Source organism: Paramormyrops kingsleyae, chromosome 21, assembly GCF_048594095.1.
Source record: "Paramormyrops kingsleyae isolate MSU_618 chromosome 21, PKINGS_0.4, whole genome shotgun sequence".
Classification (NCBI taxonomy): Eukaryota; Metazoa; Chordata; class Actinopteri; order Osteoglossiformes; family Mormyridae; genus Paramormyrops; species Paramormyrops kingsleyae.
This window is the reverse complement of record NC_132817.1, coordinates 21,623,068-21,645,103: the sequence shown is the minus strand read 5'-3', so window position 1 is coordinate 21,645,103 and position 22,036 is coordinate 21,623,068. Positions and strand designations below refer to the sequence as shown.

The 22,036-nt window shown below is 44.0% G+C and overlaps 1 protein-coding gene across 2 annotated transcripts; it reads right to left on the bottom strand.

Annotated features, from left to right (window-relative positions):
* Positions 1-4,593: 4,593 nt before the first annotated feature.
* Positions 4,594-21,971, bottom strand: LOC111841076 (ADAMTS-like protein 2). Of its 2 annotated transcripts, XM_072704202.1 has the most exons (19): positions 21,379-21,971; positions 18,862-19,004; positions 17,665-17,740; positions 17,274-17,376; positions 16,554-16,699; positions 16,171-16,294; positions 15,663-15,743; positions 15,183-15,358; positions 14,482-14,676; positions 14,286-14,334; positions 13,390-13,741; positions 13,126-13,229; positions 8,571-8,697; positions 8,045-8,258; positions 7,493-7,648; positions 6,456-6,626; positions 6,139-6,315; positions 5,644-5,788; positions 4,594-5,025 (listed from the first exon to the last, which is right to left on the bottom strand). In XM_072704202.1, the coding sequence occupies exons 1-19, from the start codon at positions 21,475-21,477 to the stop codon at positions 4,904-4,906; spliced, it is 2,760 nt and encodes a 919-aa protein (XP_072560303.1). In that variant the 5' UTR covers positions 21,478-21,971; the 3' UTR covers positions 4,594-4,903. The 2 variants fall into 2 exon arrangements, with proteins under 2 accessions (XP_072560303.1, XP_072560302.1); XM_072704201.1 differs by having other exon boundaries at positions 14,286-14,676.
* Positions 21,972-22,036: the final 65 nt, after the last annotated feature.

Sequence of the window (22,036 nt, the reverse complement as noted above, 5' to 3'; positions counted from 1 at the left end):
GCCAGGAGATGGCAGCAAGAAAATAGAAAAATAATTTTCCCACGGTTATTAGGATAATTCACAAGGTAAATTTATTGTGTATGTGTGTGTCTCTGTGTATGTGTGTGTTTTACTACACTTTGGGGACAATTTTATCAAATGTGCTCTATGCAGACCCACACACACACAGACAGTGCCCAGTTACAGCGCGCACACAAACATATATAAACACACACTCACACGGTGCCCACTTAGAGCACATACACACACAGTGCCCTGTTACAGCACACACAAGAACAGACACACAGTGCCGTTACAGCGCGCACACACACACAGTGCCCATTTTGAGCACACACACCCACACAGTGCCCTGTTACAACACACACATGCGCACACACACACAGAGCGACCACTTAGAGCACACACACACACATACACACACAGTGCTCATTTACAGCGCGCGCACACACACACACATACAGAGCCCCCAATTAGAGCACTAACACACAGAGCCCCCAGTTAGAGCTCACACACACTCACACAGTGCCCTGTTACAACACACACATGCACACACACACACAGTGCTCATTTACAGCGCGCACACACATACACATACAGAGCCCCCAATTAGAGCACTAACACACAGAGCCCCCAGTTAGAGCTCACACACACTCACACAGTGCCCTGTTACAGCACACACACGTTTTATGCTGCCGTCTGGTGGCCAAAATTGAGTACTGCCATTTAAAAAAATTAAAATGATCTTTTCTGGTAATTGCAATACTTACATTCGGCCAGGAGATGGCAGCAAGAAAATAGAAAAATAATTTTCCCACGGTTATTATGATAATTCACAAGGTACATTTATTGTGTATGTGTGTGTGTGTGTGTATGTGTGTGTTTTACTGCACTTTGGGGACAATTTTATCAAATGTGATCCATGCAAACCCACACACACACACACAGTGCCCTGTTACAGCGCGCACACACACATGGATAAACACAAACACAAAAAGTGCCCAGTCACAGTGCACACACACACAGTGCCCAGTTACAACACACACACACACACACACACACACACACACACAGAGCCCCCGGCTAGAGCTCACGCACACACACACACACACAATGCCCAGTTTCAGCGCAAACATACACAGTTCCCAGTTACAGCGCACTCACGCACACACACACAGCCCCCAGTTAGAGCTCGCACACACAGACACAGTGCCCTGTTACTGCACACACACATTTTATGCTGCCGTCTGGTGGCCAAAATTAAGTACTACCATTTAAAAACATTAAAATGATATTTTCTGGTAATTGCAATACTTACATTCGGCCAGGAGATGGCAGCAAGAAAATAGAAAAATAATTTCCCCACGGTTATTAGGATAATTCACAAGGTACATTTATTGTGTATGTGTGCATCTGTGTGTATGCGTGTGTGTGTTTTACTGCACACACACACACAGTGCAGTTACAGCACGCACACACGCACGCACGCACGCACGCACGCACACACAGCGCCCCCGGTTAGAGCCCACACACACAGACACAGTGCCCTGTTACTGCACACACACACATTTTATGCTGCTGTCTGGTGGCCAAAATTGAGTACTACCATTTAAAAACATTAAAATGATATTTTCTGGTAATTGCAATACTTACATTCGGCCAGGAGATGGCAGCAAGAAAATAGAAAAATAATTTTCCCACGGTTATTAGGATAATTCACAAGGTAAATTTATTGTGTATGTGTGTGTCTCTGTGTATGTGTGTGTTTTACTACACTTTGGGGACAATTTTATCAAATGTGCTCTATGCAGACCCACACACACACAGACAGTGCCCAGTTACAGCGCGCACACAAACATATATAAACACACACTCACACGGTGCCCACTTAGAGCACATACACACACAGTGCCCTGTTACAGCACACACAAGAACAGACACACAGTGCCGTTACAGCGCGCACACACACACAGTGCCCATTTTGAGCACACACACCCACACAGTGCCCTGTTACAACACACACATGCGCACACACACACAGAGCGACCACTTAGAGCACACACACACACATACACACACAGTGCTCATTTACAGCGCGCGCACACACACACACATACAGAGCCCCCAATTAGAGCACTAACACACAGAGCCCCCAGTTAGAGCTCACACACACTCACACAGTGCCCTGTTACAACACACACATGCACACACACACACAGTGCTCATTTACAGCGCGCACACACATACACATACAGAGCCCCCAATTAGAGCACTAACACACAGAGCCCCCAGTTAGAGCTCACACACACTCACACAGTGCCCTGTTACAGCACACACACGTTTTATGCTGCCGTCTGGTGGCCAAAATTGAGTACTGCCATTTAAAAAAATTAAAATGATCTTTTCTGGTAATTGCAATACTTACATTCGGCCAGGAGATGGCAGCAAGAAAATAGAAAAATAATTTCCCCACTGTTATTAGGATAATTCACAATGTAAATTTATTGTGTATGTGTGTCTGTGTGTATGTATGTGTTTTACTACACTTTGGGGACAAATCGAGTATGGAACACTGACATAAAGTAGTACGCACAGTCGTGATTACTCCTAGGTTACCGTGATATTCAGCGAGCGACCATCTCTTAATGACATTAATGTCACTGCAACGGACCTCAGCAGCTCCATTAGCAGTAACTGTAATGATAACTGATTGCTATTATTAGTTACCTTATTGTCATCCTCTGTTTCAGTGTAATCTAAATAGCCATGGTCAGGATCAGAATTGCTCTTGGTCTCTGATGGAAAATGGATGACATGTTACATGATGTTACTTAGTGCATGTTTGATTAGTTCCCTGTACATCATTGTCCTGAGCCTGGTAGCCTGGCGTTTAACTTTCCTTCTCTTTGATCTCTCTTCCTCTTCATTAACATTAATGGTTCTGAGCGGTATACTGCAAAGTGGGTTTGCTGACTTTACTTATGAATTTTCCATGCTGTGGATCATAGCTCAGTTCTGAATAGAGTATATTACCACGGTCATTTACACGGCACACCTAGCCTGCTCAGAGTGGGTTTACTGGCTTTACTTATCAATAGAGATCAGACAGGACAATCCTGATCATAGCAGCTCCTATGACTGTGGGTGCTGCTTCCATGGTTTCAGTTAGTGGAAACAACCTTCTTACCCTCAGCATGAGCTCTTGGTTACCTGTCCATGTTCTCAGTGGAGGGGGATTTTTGCCATCTGAGGAACTGTTGTAAGGGGAAAGGCCTAGGAAGCCCCTACAGCGGGTGAGACTTCTAGGATTTATGCTGCAAGTACCCAAAGAGGCACTGTAGTGGTGGTCTAATACATACAGTGGATGGCCATAAACAACCTCCTCAAAAGCCAGTTCGATTTGGTATGGCCATAAATAACCTCCTCAAAAGCCAATTCGAGTTGGTATGGCCATAAATAACCTCCTCAAAAGCCAATTCGAGTTGGTATGCCTTCCATGATGCTGCAAACCCTCCTTTGCCAGCATTAGAACAGAGCAAGTCGGTCAGAGAGGATGAAATGTACTCCAGTGTCATGTAGGAGTCTAACTAGCCCACAATCAGGACTGTCCTGGTTAGGCACAATGACTGGATAACTGGAAAACAGGCTGTCCAAGGCAGGAACATTAAAGAAGTCCTCAGCCCGTAAGATGTAGGGTATTCCCGTTAACTTGTCAAAGTTTGTGACATATTTCAGACGTGAATACAGCTGCCCCACCAACTTCAGGCAGACATCCTTAATATGCTCTATATATTCATTTGCAGCATTTAACATTGCCAATTTTGTCGTCTCATGCTGTAAATCGCACACCACAATGATTCCACTCACTGGGTGCACAAACTTCAGGTTAAAATGGCAATGTGGAGAGCTGATGTACATTTGCACAAACATCAATGGAATCTTGGCAAAGATGTCAAGAATTTGATGCTGAAGGTCAAAAAGGCGTCTGCATGTTTACAGTTTCATGCATCCCAAAACCACTGTACAAATTGCAAGAAAGGCCTACTAAGTTTTGAAGTCCAAATCGGGACCACAGGAGGTGCATACTTTTATCCTTTGCATTAATGTCACAAGCAAAGCGCACAGACATTGAAGACACTTGGTCTCTGTGAACAAAGTACAGATACAAGCAATGATCTTGTTTCTGTCCAAATCTTGTGATAGAAGGTACAATCACAATGTGCTCATCATGGGTATTGGCATGCGTAAAAGCACGCTGGACAAGGGCTAATATAAATTCAAGATCTTGCAATAAAACCTCGAATTTGGAAGTTTTGGCAGCCACTCACGGTCCTCATGGTCCGAGAACCGCTGGTCTTCCAGCCTTCCTTTACCTGTGAGCCAGGTGTAAAGCCTCTGACCAATCAGAATCAGTAATTATTAAACTAACTACCTGGGAGAACTGAAAACAAGGCCTGGATTTGGAATAGTATGTATGTGATCACAAACAAGCCTCTGCTGATAACTGTCCAATGACGTTAAAAAACCAAAAAGAAAAAAGGCATAGTGGCCAAGGATGCAAGTTTCGCTTTGCAGAACACAAGGTTTCGTCGAGCATCGCGAAAATGACATGACTTTATTGCTTTTCACGAAAATTTCAAGTAAAAATATTAGTATGCAAAATAAACTGTACAGTAAATAAAATGGTTACAATGAGACAGCTATACTCTCCGCACATGACTCTGCAAAGAGGAACGTTCCTTCACAGTAACTGCAGCAGTACTGTCCCGGCACAGCGCCATCCCACCCTTCTGGGTATCAACTCAGGAGCTGCTTATCAGACTGGGTTCACCCCCGGGTCCAGTGCAGTCCCTTCACCAGTGCGGACGTGCCGACACACAGAACAGCCCTCTCGTTCTCCAGTTCCCTACTGGGCCTTGCTCTTACATGACAGACAGCAGGCCTTCCTGTAATACCAGTGCGTGCAGAGCTTCACCTTCAGCACCAGGGCGCAGTTCGCCGTCGCCTTGTCCTGGCACTCCTCGTCCACTGCAGAGACAGGACAGTTAGTCTCAATATAAAGGAGGTACAATGGAGACCTCGGCAATAACGAGGCAGCACAGGAACTGGAGAACATGGATGCAGCCAAAGCTGAGGCAAGGAGCTTCAGCTGGACCCTTGAACAATTACCTCCAACAGACATACTGTTAACTGCTTCAAGACAAAATTTAGGGAACAAGAACTGGTCATCAAAAGACACGTCTTCTTTATGGAAATATTTTGCATTCCAACGAGACGATACTGCGCAAAAGCAGATGATTTGACAAAACTGTAAATCTAGTTGATCAGCTCTATTTGGCTACACTTTATTTCGGGTAAATTTCAACTCCGTTTTTGTGGTTTCATAAATATCAAACACACACACACACACACACACACACACTTCTACTCACACACACACACACACACACTTCTACTCACACACACACACACACACACACACACTTCTACTCACACACACACACACACACACACACACACACTTCTACTCACACACACACACTTCTACTCACACACACACACACACACTTCTTCACACACACACACACTACACCCTACTTCTCTCCCACTTAGGTGCCCAATTATCCAGCTCTGTGGGAAACATACCTGGTGCCTCCGTTGGGCAGGCCTGCACCTCACACGCCTGCCTGGCCTCGGGTTTGAGTGCCATGTCACAGCTGTGTCCCAGCTCCTCCCCCTGGTAACACTTCACCTCACGCACCTTCACCCCGCTACCGCATGTCTTACTGCACTGGTGGGGTTGGGGGAACCAAAAAAAGTGAGCAGACCTTGCAGGACTATGCCAGCCTGGCCAAAACTCGGCCCACAGAGCAGAATACAAAAGCTAGGCAGGTAGTCTCACAGCTTATTCGTCCATGTAACTCAACACCTATAGCCCTGAATGCAAAAGAGATTCTATAATTAATATAACCCTGCATTAATTTCCCATTTCAAGTTTTGCATACAATGGACTATGTTTGAGATATTTCCGTAACTGGAGTACACCTCGCAAGGAACACTGCATGGTGTACTCTTTACAGCCACACACACACACACACACACACACACACACACACACACACACACACACACAGTGGTTACCTGGGACCACGATGTGGTGAACCATTTGGAACAGGGCCTCTCGAAGCAGGCCGAGCTCACCAGTGGTTTGCGCTGAGTGCTGCAAGCATGCTTAGGGAACTCCTTGAACATGCCGTTTTCCAAACCCGAGCAGACTACCTGCCGCGTTTTTACACCCCGCCCACAGGTGGCGTTGCACTGAAGAGGACAAAAACGAAAAACAGTTACCACTCTCCGTCCTGCCACTAACGCTAAACTACAAACCACAAATGCTAACTCCACCAAAACCAGTCACCAGCCCTCAGCCCTACATCCTGCTGGCGCCTGTATGCCCGCACCTGTTCCCACTCTTGTTCCACCCAGTGGGCGGGGCAGTTCTGTTCCCCACATGGGTACACCGCCAGGGGCTTGAGGTCCAAGTCGCACTGCGCATCTGAAATGACGCTGCCACTGCTGTTCTTGCACACCACGGAGCGGGTCATCCTGCCCTCTCCACAGGGCCCCGAGCACTGGAAGCACAGGGGAAGGTACAGGCCGGGTTTACCGGCCCGGATCCTTGATCAGAGTCGGGTTTATGCGGCCAAGTATATTCACACACACAGGGAATGTATTGTCAGTGCTTGTAACAACACATTGTGTAATAACATCACATTATATAATATAATAACATGACTAAATGTACCAAAATTTCATCACATGATGCGTAAATAAAGCATTGTCACACATTGTATAGCATTGCATTATATAGCAAAACCCCAATATGTTATATGTAACAAATTTTCATTCCATAAATTTATGTAAATTGAGGTCAGTTTTCAGGGATGCATCCCCCCGAAAACTTCAGGACAGCAAGTAGTTTGTTACCTTGTACTTAAGATCATTCACTGATAAATGAGCGTTTCTCAAAACCCTTTGCACCTTAATTGGTTTGTGACCTAATTCGTAAATTAATGAATGATCAGACCCACTTGTTATTTTCTGTCATTCTTTATTTAAACTATTTTGTGACAGAGACACTGAAGTCAACCAAAATGTATCACAAACCCATGCTGATGCTCTTTTTTGGACAATGTCCATGACCCCCCCCCCTAAAATATAATCCTGTATTATATCACATATATTGCTACCCAGATGATTCGCTTTGTAGACGTAGCTCTCACTGTGCATAAGGTTGGAGACCCACCCCCCTAGTCCTACATTTATGCAGCTTTTTGTACTTTCACAGTGTTGTTTGACTGCCTGACCTCTGACACGATTCAAACACTGTAGATCAGGACTAAAATCATGGTACCTGGTAATCATGGTTATTTTGGGTTCAAAACAATTATTACATTAGGGGTTAATGGACCAACTACATGGTGGGAGTGACACTCACTGGCCCCCAGTCTGACACGGTCCACCTGCGGTCACACGGCGGGCCCTCGCACTCCCTCTCTGCCTCCGGGTGGGCGGAGTCATTGCACAGCCACGCCTCCATGGAGCATCGCACCTCACGGATCTGCACCCCTCTCCCGCCGCAGCGAGCAGAGCACTGGAATGTTCCGGAGAGTGGCAGTGTTGGTCATCATCAGGTAGACGAATAATATAACCAGAACACAGAATTCTTGTCCCACTTAAGCACTCCCCATATCTGACACGCAGACTAAGTGTGAATATCAAAAACTCTAAATTATGCGAACACTAAGCATCTAGAACTAAAACAGAAAAACATCTCTTACTAATCTTAAACCCTAATCCTCAAGATCACTGCTGCACTTTTACTACATTCCAGCTGTTAATTGCTTTAAAATTGTTAAGTATTAAGTCACTTTTCAAGAAGGGGTTATTTAATAAAACATTCTACCCAGTCCTTTATGACAAAATTGGGGGCACCAGGGTCAGCTGACCAAACATTAGCATCAGCTTTTAACAGCCATTGGTCTCTCACCTCAGACCAGGCGGAGACCTCCCACTGGGGACCGCAGGCCCGGTTCTGACACACCTTACGGCCCATGGGCTTGGGCAGCTCAGTGGCCCGGCACAAGTCGTCATAGACGGAGCTGTCGAAGCCGGGCGCCATCATCCGCCAGCAGCGCACCGAGCGGAACTGGTGGCCCTCACCGCAGGTGCGAGAGCACTCACTCCATTGGCTGGTCTCCCATCTGCAGGGCAGGGTGGGGTGGGGCGGGACAGGGGTACACGTCAATCGATGCTTTAAGAATTGCTGCACTATAGCCTGCCAGTCAGGAATGAACCTTTTCTTGATTTGCGGGGGGGGAAATGTCACATTTCAATCAGGGTATCAACATAAGACAAGTTGAGTACCCCCCCCCCCCCCCCCCCCCGCACACACACCTCCCCACCGCCACATTACTAGCTAGCATTAATCCACGTAACGACCAGCACAAAACCCGCCCACTGCAGAAACCAGCATCCCCCCCATGGCCCCACCCCCAGAACATTTGAGGTTTCACCTTGGTGGACATTCCTTGCCGGTGCAGAATTCATGCATTGGCTCCGGTCGCGTCATGGAATCGCAGTAGCTGTCATCGACTTCCTGTCCATCGTAGCGGACACACAGCGCATACGATGTGCTTATTCCTGCAGGGAACCACACCATCCCCCAGGTCAATGATATGCACCTCCATACCAGCACCAGTATGTTGTACAACACTCCTGTTTATTGTCAAGAAAATGGTGCCAGTTTTAATTCTCTGCTTTCAATTTCCTAATTGAAATGTAGAGGCTGCTGGGATTGCTGCACTGTGAGGGAGTGGTGTAGATGCTGTGTGCACTTGTGTTGTATTGTGTGCCTGTTGAAGCAGTTGATTGGAATTATTTGGAAGTATATTTGAGTGTTTGTGTGCCAGTACGGTTATGTGGGTGGTTGTTGTTACATTTTTTTTTTTCCGGTCCGTGTGAGTGCTTGTCTGTATTTGTTAATAAACAGCGTGAGTGTGAGTGGCGCTTCTGTCCGTGTACCTTCGCCACAAACACCCACAGGGTAATATCTAATATCAGTAACGTTAACTGGGAAAGGACAGTTGCTCCTGAGCTTTGCTCGGTCGCCAGTTGGGGCTGGAAGGACATTTTTCACTTTTTTTTTCACTTAACCTGCTTTGAGATGTTTTTTTGTGGTTTTTCAGCCTCCCTAGAGCAACTTCGCCTTAGTTTAGCTAAACGTGGTTCAGCAGGAAATTCTTACCAGGTAATTGTTAATTTGGATTTTTTAAAAGTTTAATTTCTAAGGTTGTTATCTCTGACCCTATCAGATTATTTAAAAAGATCAGTTTAAATGCAAGTCTTAATTTAGTGTTTTAGTGTACTCGGCACTTTATTGTTTTAACTATACGTTAATTAGATCAACTAAAAGTTTAAATAGGCTATATTAATATACTGGGCTGGGAGTAAAGGACAGGGTCATAGTGAGTTAGGTAATTATGGGGCCAGCTCAGTGTTGTGTTTGCAAGATGTTTGCCCTTCCGGATGTGTGCGTCCAGTCGGACTTTGTCTGCGAGTGATTCAAGTTCGTTGACTCACTCAAGGTCCAGGTTCGTGACCTCAAGGAGCAACTGGCTCTCATCCAACACAACAATGAGTTAAAGGAGAGAGCTAATACTCCTTTTAGGGAGACTGTGTGTTCTGCAGGATAAATTTATAGAAGTCACGGATAAGCTTAGAAGCTTCGAAGCAGAATGTCTCTGGAATACTTCCCGTGCCACGTGCAAGTCAGGCTAAGTTAGCTGAGATAAGGGATTAAATGCGTGGCTAAAATGGTGGTGTAGGAAAGAGGGGTTTAGGTTTATGGGGCACTGGAAGACCTTCTGGAACAGGTGGGACCTGTTCAAGCCAGACGGGTTGCATCTGAACCATAGGGGAACTAGCGTATTGGGGAGGCGTATGTGTAGAGTAGTTGAGGAATGTTTAAACTAGGGACTGGGGGGGCAGGGAGGTTAGTTATGAATATAGGTGGGGGGAGATGGAAAGGCCCTATTAATATTAAAAGTGGGCACCGTAAAAGGCCTACCCTTTGCAGTCTGTATTTAAACGCTAGGAGTATTAAAAACAAAATTCATGATTTGGAGGCTTTCATTACGACATTATACGAATAACTGAAACATTGATGAGTGACAATGATGGAGAAGAATATAATATTGATGGTTACACGTTGTTCCGTAGAGACCGGATAGGCAAGAAGGGAGGTGGTGTTGCAGTATACGTAAAAGAAAACTTGCAGGCAAGAGAGCTCACTGATAAAAATAAAAGTACAGAACCTGTATGGGTAAAACTAGATGCTAAAAACTCAAATAGCCTAATTGTCGGTGTTTGTTATAGAGCAGGTAATGTAGCTGCGGAGGAAAGCAGAATGTTATATGACGATATCAAGATTATGAGCAATAAAAATGGATTGGAAAATTAAAGGTTTTAGAACCACTGGATGGTAGTGATCACAACATGATTAAATGAGGTTTATTTTAGTGTCCGAAGAGCAAAGTCCAAATCAAAAATATACAATGTTAGGAAGGCTAACTTTAATGGAATGAGACGGAAACTAGAAACTGTAAACTGGATGGCGTTAAACAGCAAAACTGTTGAAGAGGCATTGTTGTTGCAAGGTGCTTCATATCTGTTTCCAGCAAAACTAAATCTAGGAAACTGCAGCCAAGGTGGTTTACTACGGAAATTAAGAATAAAGTCAGGAGGAAAAGGGCTCTGTTCCACAAATGGAAAATAACTAACGATTTCAAAACAAAGCAGGAGTCTACAGGTTGAGCTAAAAAAAAAAATAACATTAGACTCGCTAAGAGGAATGTAGAAAAGAAGATTGCATTGGAGGCTAAGGATGACGTTAAAAGTTTCTTCCAATATTTTAACTCCAAAAGAGCTCTAAAAGCTGAAATCACTAATCTGCAGAATAGTAAGGGTCGCATAATTGAAAATGAAATTGATATAGTAAATGAGTTTAATGATTATTTTACATGGGTGTTCACAGTAGAGAACACAAAGAACCTGCCACCATTTATGACCAATATATGTATAACTGAAGCTGATGTGGTACAAAGTCTAGCTAAGCTCAAAATAAATAAATCACAGGGCCCTGATGGCATCTTACCTATAGTTTTAAAAGAGATGAGGGATATTATTAGCCAACCTTTAACATTACTATTTCAGAAATCCTTATCTACTAGTGTGGTACCTTCAGATTGGAAGCATGCTAATATAACACCCATATTCAAAAAAGGGGATAGAAGTAACCCAGCAAACTATACACCAATCAGTTTAACTTGCATAACTGGAAAGGTAATGGAAGATATAATAATTTGATGATGTCCCCCACAAACGGCTCTTGCTTAAGCTCAAAGCTGCAGGGATTTTAGGAACTGTGGCAGCTTGGATCATAAACTGGTTAACTGACAGGAAGCAGTGGGTAGTTATTACAGGCACAATGTTGCAGTGGGCCTGCGTTTATAGTGGGGTACCGCAATTTTAGGACCATTATTGTTCCTAATTTACATTAATGACACCAATACAAATACAATACAATAAACTGGTTAAATGTGCAGACAACACCAAGGGGATGGTGTAGCAGATACTAAACTAGCAGCACAGAGACTACAACGGGATCTTGATTTAATTAGCGACTGGGCTGATACCTGGCAGATGAAATTTAACGTAAATAAATGTAAGGTAATCCATGCAGGGAGCAGAAATATAAAGTACAGATATTTTATGGGTTCCACTGAAATAAAGGTAGCTGATTAAGAAAGACCTCGATGTGTATGTTGATGCTTCCATGTCCCACTCTGGCTAGAGTGGGGAAGCAATTAAAAAGGCCAATAGGATGTTGGGTTACATCTCTTGGTGTGTGGAGTTTAAGTCAAGGGAGGTGATGCTACGATTATACAATTCCTTAGTAAGACCCCACCTAGAATATTGTGTGCAGGTTTGGTCACCATACCTTAAGAAGGACATTGCGGCCTTAGAAAAGGTGCAACGGAGGGCTACAAGAACGATTCCTGGTCTTACAGGAATGTCTTATGAGGAGACGCTAGCCGAGCTGAATCTGTTCAGCCTCGCGCAAAGGAGATTAAAGGGGGACATGATCCAGGTCAATAACAGGTCTGGATGCTATTCAGCCAAATGGCTACTTTAATATTAGTTTAAATACTAGAACTCGTAGCCATAGGTGGAAATTAGCGGGAGAACATTTTAAACTGAATTTAAGAATAACTACACGCTGCGTAAATATGTGTTGAGTATGGAATAGTCTTCCTGCTAGTGTAGTGCAAGCTAAAACCCTGGGTTCCTTTAAAATCAGAGCTAGATAAGATTTTAACAACTATGAGCTATTAGTTAAGTTCTCCCCAAATGAGCTTGATGGGCCTAATGGCCTCCTCTCGTTTGAAAATTTCTTATGTTCTTATTACACGCTTTTAAAACTGCTGATTTTTTAAACTTGCTTTTCTAATGAAATATCCTCCATCACTGGCTCTTTTGGCTCATGAGAGTTTTACTCACACAAAATGTTCTGAGGGCAGAATGAAAAATGATTGGTTATCATCAGTGAGAGAGGTTCAGAGAGCGAACCAATCAGATTGTAGAGGAAGTGGGTCTAAGCAACTAGAGGTGGGACCAAGACATCTGGTTGGTCCTGCCTCCTCATTCCTTAGACTCACCTCCTCTACAATCTGATTGGTTCAGAGACTAACCAAACATTTTTCATTATGCCCTCAGAACATTTTGTGTGAGTAAAACTCCCATGAGCACCATTTTAAAGCATTGTGGGACAAAAAATCCTCTTTGATAATTTATCCAGCAGCAGAACAGCATACACAACATGCGCTGTGGTTCAAAGGGGAATAATCTTAATCCAGATACATTTTCATTGCATTTGCCATCCCAGTAATGTAGATCCTGTGGACTGGATTGGGCCAGTGTGACAAGGTGCTGATGGTGGGAAACACAACTGAGAGACAGCTAGGGTCAGCAAGAAGACAACGGAGCATGTGCTGTGGGTCATAGCAGCACCTGTGGTACATGTTGAACTGCAGGGGGCGTACGCAGATACCTTCCATCTGTACATGTCAGCCAGGCTGATGTCACGATCAGGAGGCCCCACCTCAAACTCATTACTGGCGGAACAGGAGAAAGAATCAAATGGAAAGGACATGAGTTTTACTTTTGCAACTTAGTAAACAAATAATGCATCATAGCTACTCGAGCATAGATAACGTGCAGTTGGTTTAGTAAAGAATGGGGAAATTTTAGGTTTGGTTAACTCTGTATGCGTACCTTTCTGTTCCAGGTGCCTGAGCTGGCTCTACCTGGTGGTTTAGCACCCCCACCTGCTGGGGGAATGTGTCATTGGTCAATGGTCCCAGCTGTTTGAGAAGCCTGTAGCCCGCTTTAGCTTTCAAATCTGAATGTGGGTCAGGGGTCAAGCTTCCCGGAAAGACTTCCAGAGTGTTCTCTGGACCTTCGAGGTTGGGACATAGCACAGAGCTGTTCTTGCACATCCGTCGAAGGCCCCCCGCCTTGGACGGGATCCCCAGCTTGAAAAGTTGGCTCCTGAAAAGGAGTTTGGAAGTCCGATGCGTTCCATTTAGATCAGCGCCATTCCCGTTGACCACGTTGGAATCAGAACCTGAGAACAAAAGAGTTAAAAAAAAATAAAAAAATTCAAGCAAACCATTCAGGAAGTGAGAGCCTTAACCACATCACACTACCTGAGCATTATATTTAAATAGAGTTGCAAAGGGGATGAAAATTTCCAATGAAATTCTGGAAACTTTCCAGAAACCTTCCATGGGAAGTAGGGATGCAAAGGGGCAGAACATTTTTGGAGACTTTCCATAGGAAGTTAAGCTGGGGAATTTTGGAAGTATTAAACTCTCTGGAACCCCGCATGAGCTCAGATACAACGAAAGCAAACTGTATGAATAATACAACATAGAAAATTACTGACATACAGTGTGTTTTGATGCAGATGCTAATTTTGGCATGTTTTTACGCTCGCATAATTACTCTCAAGCACCGGGTTAGACAATATCACTATTAGTGCCATCAAGGTGTCCCCCCCCCCAATTTCTGGAATTGTGCAACCTTACATTTAGGTACCATCCGTACACTTAAATGGAAGGACACATACATCACTTAACAGTGGAGTTGGTCCTTTCAGTGTGACTCACCAACATCAGCTGTTCCCTCATGACCCTCTTGGCTGTTCTCCACATTGTTCTGAAAGAGAACATCACTGGGAACACTGGTGAAGTTTGGTGGGGTTTGGAACCTCCATTCCAAGACATCTGTGCCCGGGTCCCCAACTATACCCTTATACTGGACAAAGGCACTTGTGCTGTTCCCTAACTTATATTGCTCACTCACATCAATCTCATTGTTGTACGCAAGCTCCACCAAAGTTTCATTAGCGTCCCGGTCTGGGTCTGGAACAGCCCCAGGGGGCACGAGCTGGACTGGTTCTGGGGCTGACATCATGGCTGCCGTTGTTCTAGGCGAAGGTGTCCAAGGCACAGTGTACTCGTACGTGATGTGTGGCATCTTCCCATTCAAGTTGTAATACTGGAGGTAATGCAAAAAGTATTAGATCCATGCAAAAATGTATGAGCCAGAAGATCAGCATCATTAAATGTAGTGATGTGGTAAATACTTTTGGCCCTATAACATATTTTATCGTAGCGTTACGTACACACACAACCTATTAATGAAGTTTCTGATATGCATGATCTTTGTGGACAGGTCTTGCACACCAACAAGTGGTCAAAGCCCAAGTGGTGCCCTAAACAAGCTTCACCACTGTCACCCCATGAGAAGTCAACACCAGCTCAGAAGATGCTGCCTTGGGCCATTGCTCATCTTGCCCTTCTCAGGATTTATGACTTTGAGGAAAGATATTCTCTATAGAACTATGCAGTCAACTAAGACAGTTAGTCCTTCATGCCATGATTAATAATTATATTAAACAGTTTCCATGAGATGTCACAGAGATATTCCAAGGAAAACCATGACGGGTTAAGAACCAACAGATGAACAGACACTAGCATCATCTCTCACATGTAAACACCTACCATGATGTTAAGACCTTGATTGGTAGGACCTTGGGCAATAATGTACTCAAACCCATCAGCAAAGAGGCCAGTGGGCCGCCTGTACTTGAAGATCGTGCCAGCCACATGGAAATTTCTGGGATTTTCGATGACAGAGTTCCCATTGAAGAAGAAGTGTCCCGCTTCATCCGACAGAGCTGGGGAGAGATCAGATACATCAGTAGATCGCCATAGCAGTGTAAGACTTCAGTCATTTGTCAGAGTTTTGCATGAATTCAAGGTTAGTCATGAATGAGCAGGATGCATCACTCATTACAATGGCTATCGTAACAGTTGTTTTTAACGAGACACATTAAAAGATTATCTTTTGCACAGTCAATGCTCTGCTGGACTGTGAAGGTGAGCAGCTGGACTTCATTTTTCAATATGTGACATTTTAGCCATTAGCAGACCTTTTACAGAAAGCAGCTTCCCTGCCCTGCTCTTCCTCAGGAAACTTACCAAGAATGTTCTCAGTCTTTCGGCGTTCGATTACTTGGATGTCGGTGGCTCCAGCAGGAATGTTAGTTATGAACAGGTAACCTGAAAAGACAGCACAAATTGCTCGCAGCACTTCTAGAATGCCAGAATGAAGGGCTGAAGCAGCTGTTTTAAAGCCTGGTCCTGCCAGCCCAGTCATCCCAGCTCTCTTTAAACTGCAAACAGCCTCGGCACTGAGTACCACATCAATTAACATAATTGGTTCATCTGAGATAGGCAGTCTACCAGGGGCAGCGCGGAAGAATCACTTGGTCAAAGAATTCCATTGTAGATCTTCACTACAATCCAATGATGCTGCATCTACCAAAAAGCTCAGCCATGAGGACAACTGAGAGGGGGAGGAGACCTTCACATATAAATGTACAATACAAGCTACGTCACCCAACAGACCTTTTGTATTTAGTGTAACGTTTCTGATAACACAGAGTAATCAAGGTTTACAATCCCCGATTGCCAGCCACATGTATACCTAACTGTGCGATTCCTTTTCGGTAGGAGCCCGAGACACGGTAACAGGAGGCCCCATTTCCACCGCAGACTCCGCACTTGTCTACTGTCTTACCGGAGTACAGCTTCCCATCGCATCCCACCACCTGCAGCCCAGTTACGAGAAGGACAATCTCTTAGAAACAACCACTCAAGAGAAGCTGAAGAGAACTAAGGGAACCAACTAGGGAGCTAAGATCAGAAACCACTGTCACCTTGCATATATGTAACACTATGCCTTTCTTTTATCCATGAAGGTTAATCACCTTGTGAACCAACCATGCGAACAACACTCTGCAAGCCATGTACATAGGTGTTGGTCGTGGTTAAGAGTCATGGTGACTGGCCAATGAAGTGTCCACATACCTGGCACCGGCCTTCGATGCAGACCCCCTGGTAGACCCAATCCCGACAGTATGTACCATCTTGGGCCGGGACCAGCAGCTGCTTTTCCCCTGTGCTTGTGGTACACTGGAGGTCACATGGCCTGTTTGAGATGCTGATGTAATCATCTGAAGAGGAAAATCAGACAGTTTTTTTCTCTTTCTAATAATGGAAATAAAACGATGAAGAACACATGTGTACGGCATTCCCTAATCAACAATGCCTTCCACCCCTGATCTCAAACCCAATTAAGAACATTCCTGTCTAAGACAAGATAAGATTAAGGTTTTGGAACCATTCATTCATTCATCCATCCATTCAATTATTCATTCATTCATAATCTGCCACTTATTGGGAGCTGGGCAGCAGGGGCAGCAGTCTAAGTAGAGACCTCCCTCTCTCCAGTCACCTCCTCCAGGGGAATACCAAGGCATTCCTAAGACAGCTGAGAGATATCTCTCCAGAATGTCCTGGGTCTGCCCCAGGGTCCCCTCCCAGTTGAACGTGCCTGAAACACCTCCCCAGGGAGGCATCCTTGATAGATGCCCTAACCAACTTGACTCGTTCCTTTCGAAGTGGAGGTCAGCGCTTATTTCATACTGAGGATATCTTTGTTTTATTTACCAAAATATGCCACACCCGTTCTGTCAACAAACACACATCAGAGCAATAGAAGTTACACAATTTAACAAACAAGCTCACCCGGGTAAAGGGGGACCCACATATAGTATCTTCGGCCAAAGGCTTTGGCATTGAATGAGGAACACTGCAGTTGTTTAAAACTGACCCCGTTGTTGGGACACAGCTGGTGACCGGCGGAAGAAAGACACAAAACAATAACAGCTTGACTTGCACACAAACATAATTTCTGCCTATTTAAACAGTAAATAAAGCAGTAAATCACAAATTTGAGCATCCTTCTCAGTATTGCAGAGGCATTAATGAGGGACTCTGTCACATTAAGATTTAAACAGCCTAAATATTGAGCTCATCTGGCATTAACCAAGACATTAATGCTCACACACAATAACCAGCATCAGCATGGCTTGCTCTCAAGGGAACAATAATCCAGTCATTATTAAACCATCTGTACCTGATTCTGACACAGCCGATGTTTCTTTGCAGAACCGGAGCAAACTGAGGTGCTGCCATTATATGTGGCTACAAGTCTGGGGGGGAGAAAAAAATCAGTTCAACAGTGATCAAGGGCCATAATTATATCCCCTACACCATTTCTGGGTTTGGCATATTAAGCATCAGACTGATGTTAAAGACTATCGAGGATTTGTGCTTGTAGCTCTCACCACGATTACAGATACTGCACTTTCCCAGGCTATTTTGCAGTTGTCCAGGACCATTAAGAAACAGCCAGATGTGCGACTCCCCCCCCACCAAAAAAAAAAAATCTTCATCCCCACCACTATACAAGAGTGATAATAAGATTCAGCTGGACAACTTAAGCTGAGAACTAATCAAAAAAGAACATTTTAGAACGTGGGCGCCTGCAGCTGTACGCACTGTACGTACCCTTGGCATTTATACCCATTTGGCTAACGTCACGCTTTTTTTTGCCTCATTATGACTGCAGCAAAGTCATAAAAAGTGGAGTAGAGCAGCACAAATTTGTATAAAATATTAATCATGATTTGTTTCACACAGAATCGAGATGCAATTTTCTTTCATGATTCTTGAACAGTGTCTCTCTCTCTCTCTCTCTCTCTCTCTTTATTATTATGTTGCAGAATATAATAATTATATCATAATAATTATATCGTGATTATGAAGATGTAACAAACAATGTGTAGAGATATATGATACATTGTTTCAGAGGCGATTCTAATGACTCTTGGGGTTCAAGGCAAAAACAAACTCCATGGGGCCCCTCCTACTCCTGACATGGGAAAAATTACCATTATTTTAGCATAAAACATAACAAACTCACTTCCAACTGCAAGACATGCTAAGACATGCTAACAGACCATCGTCTGTTTTTCTACCTTTACCACCATTTAAAACTAAAAAGAGGGAAAATGGAAGGGAAAGTCTGAGCAGAAATACTGGAATACAAGGACACCTCTAGTTCTACAGGTTCAGTCCGGCGCTTGAGCACCCAGACGCATCAGGGTGTCATTAGAGGTGTCGCCACTCATTTAGCGGGTTGGTGGGAATTATATTCTTCCTGAGTTATCCTGAATCTAAGGTCCACACAAGAGCAGATCACCGGTGTTGTGTTGCTGCTGGGCAAGACCCCATGGGAAGGGGACGGGGCCCAGGGGAAGGGGGCGGATACCTCTGCTGCAGACAATGGCGCTCCTGCGACTGGACCCCTCCTCCACAGGTCCGTGAGCAGGTGGACCAGCTGCTCCACTCCCCCCACCACTGGGCCACCTCCTTGTGCTGGCTCTGCGACACCTCCCCCTCTTCACTACTGTCCTGGCAGGGACACAGAGACAGTGCTTAATTTTCACGATCCCCCCCCCTCCTTTTTCGTGCCTGTTTAAGTTCCAGCTGTGACCCCCGCTTCCTCTCCTGCGTCATTCCACTTAAGAAAAAAAACAACAGCTGAAGGTTCTCTTAAAAAAAAATAAATCTGTTTATATTATTTCCATTTATATGTAAATTAATTCGCAGTATATATTACATACATAAGAGTAGGGGTAAACTAAAATTTCCATATTTTAAATGATTCTTAATTCGAAAATTCTAAAAAGATACAAAAAAAAAAAGTTTAGTTTTTACCTTTTGCATTTTAACCAATAAGAACTCAGACATCTTTGCAACAATTTCATACAAGCATAGGCTACATCTTAAGAATTCCTTCACATCTTCTGCCAAAGTCAAAGCAGACATCAGTCCAGAGGCACTCTCTCTCCACTGTTCACATTCTTACGGTTTCATCCCCAGGGAGACCAAATTCTTTCACAATTTAATCCATGTGACAGTTGGGGGAGAGGCTTCAGGTTAATGTATTTTCATACTGTCCCATGGGGGGGATTCCCCTCATAGTCTCACCCAGAGGCAAGTGAGGATGAAAACTAGTGGGTTAAATTCAAAACAGAGCTCTGGTCTGGCTAGGAATTGTTACTTCGTTAGTAAGTAGTACGAAGACAAAATAACAATAAAAAAAATTGATCTGTGCCCCCCACAGAATTAAAAAGCAGATGAATGATGGGAGAGGTAGAGAGACAGAACAGAAGTGAGCAAACCCTTAAATGAAGGGGATGATGGAGGTGATTGTGAGGAATTTAAGATGCCTAGTCTTATCTAAACATCGGGTTAAATGCTACCTTCAGCCCTGCTATCCCAAACCATTAACACACACCAGGCCTCTCCACATTCTCCACCAATTTCAATCAAGATTTTCTATCAACATTCATGTGTAAGTATATCCCTGGTCATTTAGTTGCATGAAAGCATACATTTTATTTCGAATTTTATGATGTACCTACACATACCAGTGTTGAGTTAATGTTTTAGTCCTGTCCGGTGTAATATTCATAAAACACGTCAGAACAGACCTTAGAAATGTATTTATTTGTTATCAGAGAAGACAAAACAATACATTTAGAAACTGTTGAAAATATGGAGAAATGTCTGGTCCTTTCAGTGACTTAAGTCATAAGCGCCTTATGCGGCCAGGTTGGAATTAAAAAAGCATAATACAGGAAAACCGACGCACACCTGAAGGCCGTCTTGTTGTTATTCCTCTTACGTCTGACTAGGGTCTCGCAGCCTGTCCAAAAAATAATCTGCAAGTCCATATGTTTTGTATCTGGATACCCTGTGGATCTTATGGAATCTAAACAGACAATAGTCGTTCTTAGGTTTTAATGCAGCAGGCTTTCGAACAGCGGGACCCTCTCGGAGAGGACGGATTACGATTCCAGTTTGGAGGAGAGATTAAACTGAACTCAAGTGATATTTTAATGTCAGCTGGGGATTCTGCAGAGTCTGAATGACGATCGGGTAAAAACCAGCAGAAAGACTGGAGATTTTCGTAAGATCCACGGTTCCTGTGCACTTCACTTTCTAATACCCACACCCGGCAAACATTTCGACACTTACAAACAAAATAGGATATTCGCATACAAAACAGTGCGGTGGTAGTACGGATGTACGCACTACCTGAATTTATAACCTAGGATTAAACCATCCACACACCTGAAAGGACGAAATCGCTTCAGAATAGGGAAGTGTAAACACTGCAATCCTGGATGTGGGCTACACTTCTAACGCAAAACAACTCAGGTAACGTGTAACCGCGTGTTATCCCTCACATCCGCCGATGTCGAACTTAAACCTAATTACTATTCTTTAAAAACACAATAAGCGTAATGCAATTTACTTAAGAATGCAGCTCCCAACATTTAAATCTGGTTTGTGCAGCAGGTCCATCTTGCACAGCCCCATTAATTTAAACTCAGTGGACCACGAAGCCTATTCCTAATAATGTGCTGCCACTTCGACAACTTCGGGAATTCTTGCAATACGACTCCCGCCGCGCTTTGATCGCAAGCTAGATTCCACTAAACAGGGATATCGGATGCAAAATATTAGTGTATATCAAAATGCACACGCGCGACGAATTGTAACAGTAATATAGGCTACTGATAAAATACGTTGGTTTAATCGAAAAAAAAACAATGTTACATTTAGCTTTTGATGTTTGTAGTGTGACGATTTATAGTACACCGGCAAATCCAGAATCCGTTTCTTTGAACCCGCGGTAGCGCAAATACACGTTTCAGAGCCGCTGATTGCTCATGGGGGACTAAGAAAACACACAATGTAAAAGCATGAGAATTACCTTAAAGCTGACGCTTGATGCTTTCCCAAAAATCCATAGAAGTAAGACTGGACCGCGAATAAACAAAACACAGGAACTTGCGCTGTACGGACAGTACATGTTTCAACTGAAAAACAACGATACTTCCACCCCCCCAAAACCTTAATCACAGTTTAAAAGGAGACTCGCACTAAGCGGTATAATGAGAGGAAGCCCTGATGCAAAAATGGCTTTACAACCTGCTGGCCCAGAGCAAAAGGGGGTGGTCATGCTGACTTTGACTGACAATGCTGGGGTGCGGAACTCAGCATGTCGGTATCAGTCCGCGGCTGTTTAGCGATGATCGCTCCTTTCCACACGGTGGTCTTGTGTCTGTGTACCTGGCCAGTGACACCCGGCTTCCTTTAAGTGCATCAGACTCCTTTCATCTCGTTGCCCATCTGATATAATCTAATCCCAGATATCCTAGATGAAGTAATATGAGTAATGAGATTGTACGGATTGAGAAGGAAGAAAAACACCTGACGCGTATCCAAGACTCTAAACATCAACGTAAGGAGCAAAATCTATTAGCTTTCCCATGGATTATACAAATACATATTTGAGCTCACTGTAATTATTTCTGGCAATCACGCAAACGGAAAAATGTACCAGCTGGAAAATGAATATGTATAAAATG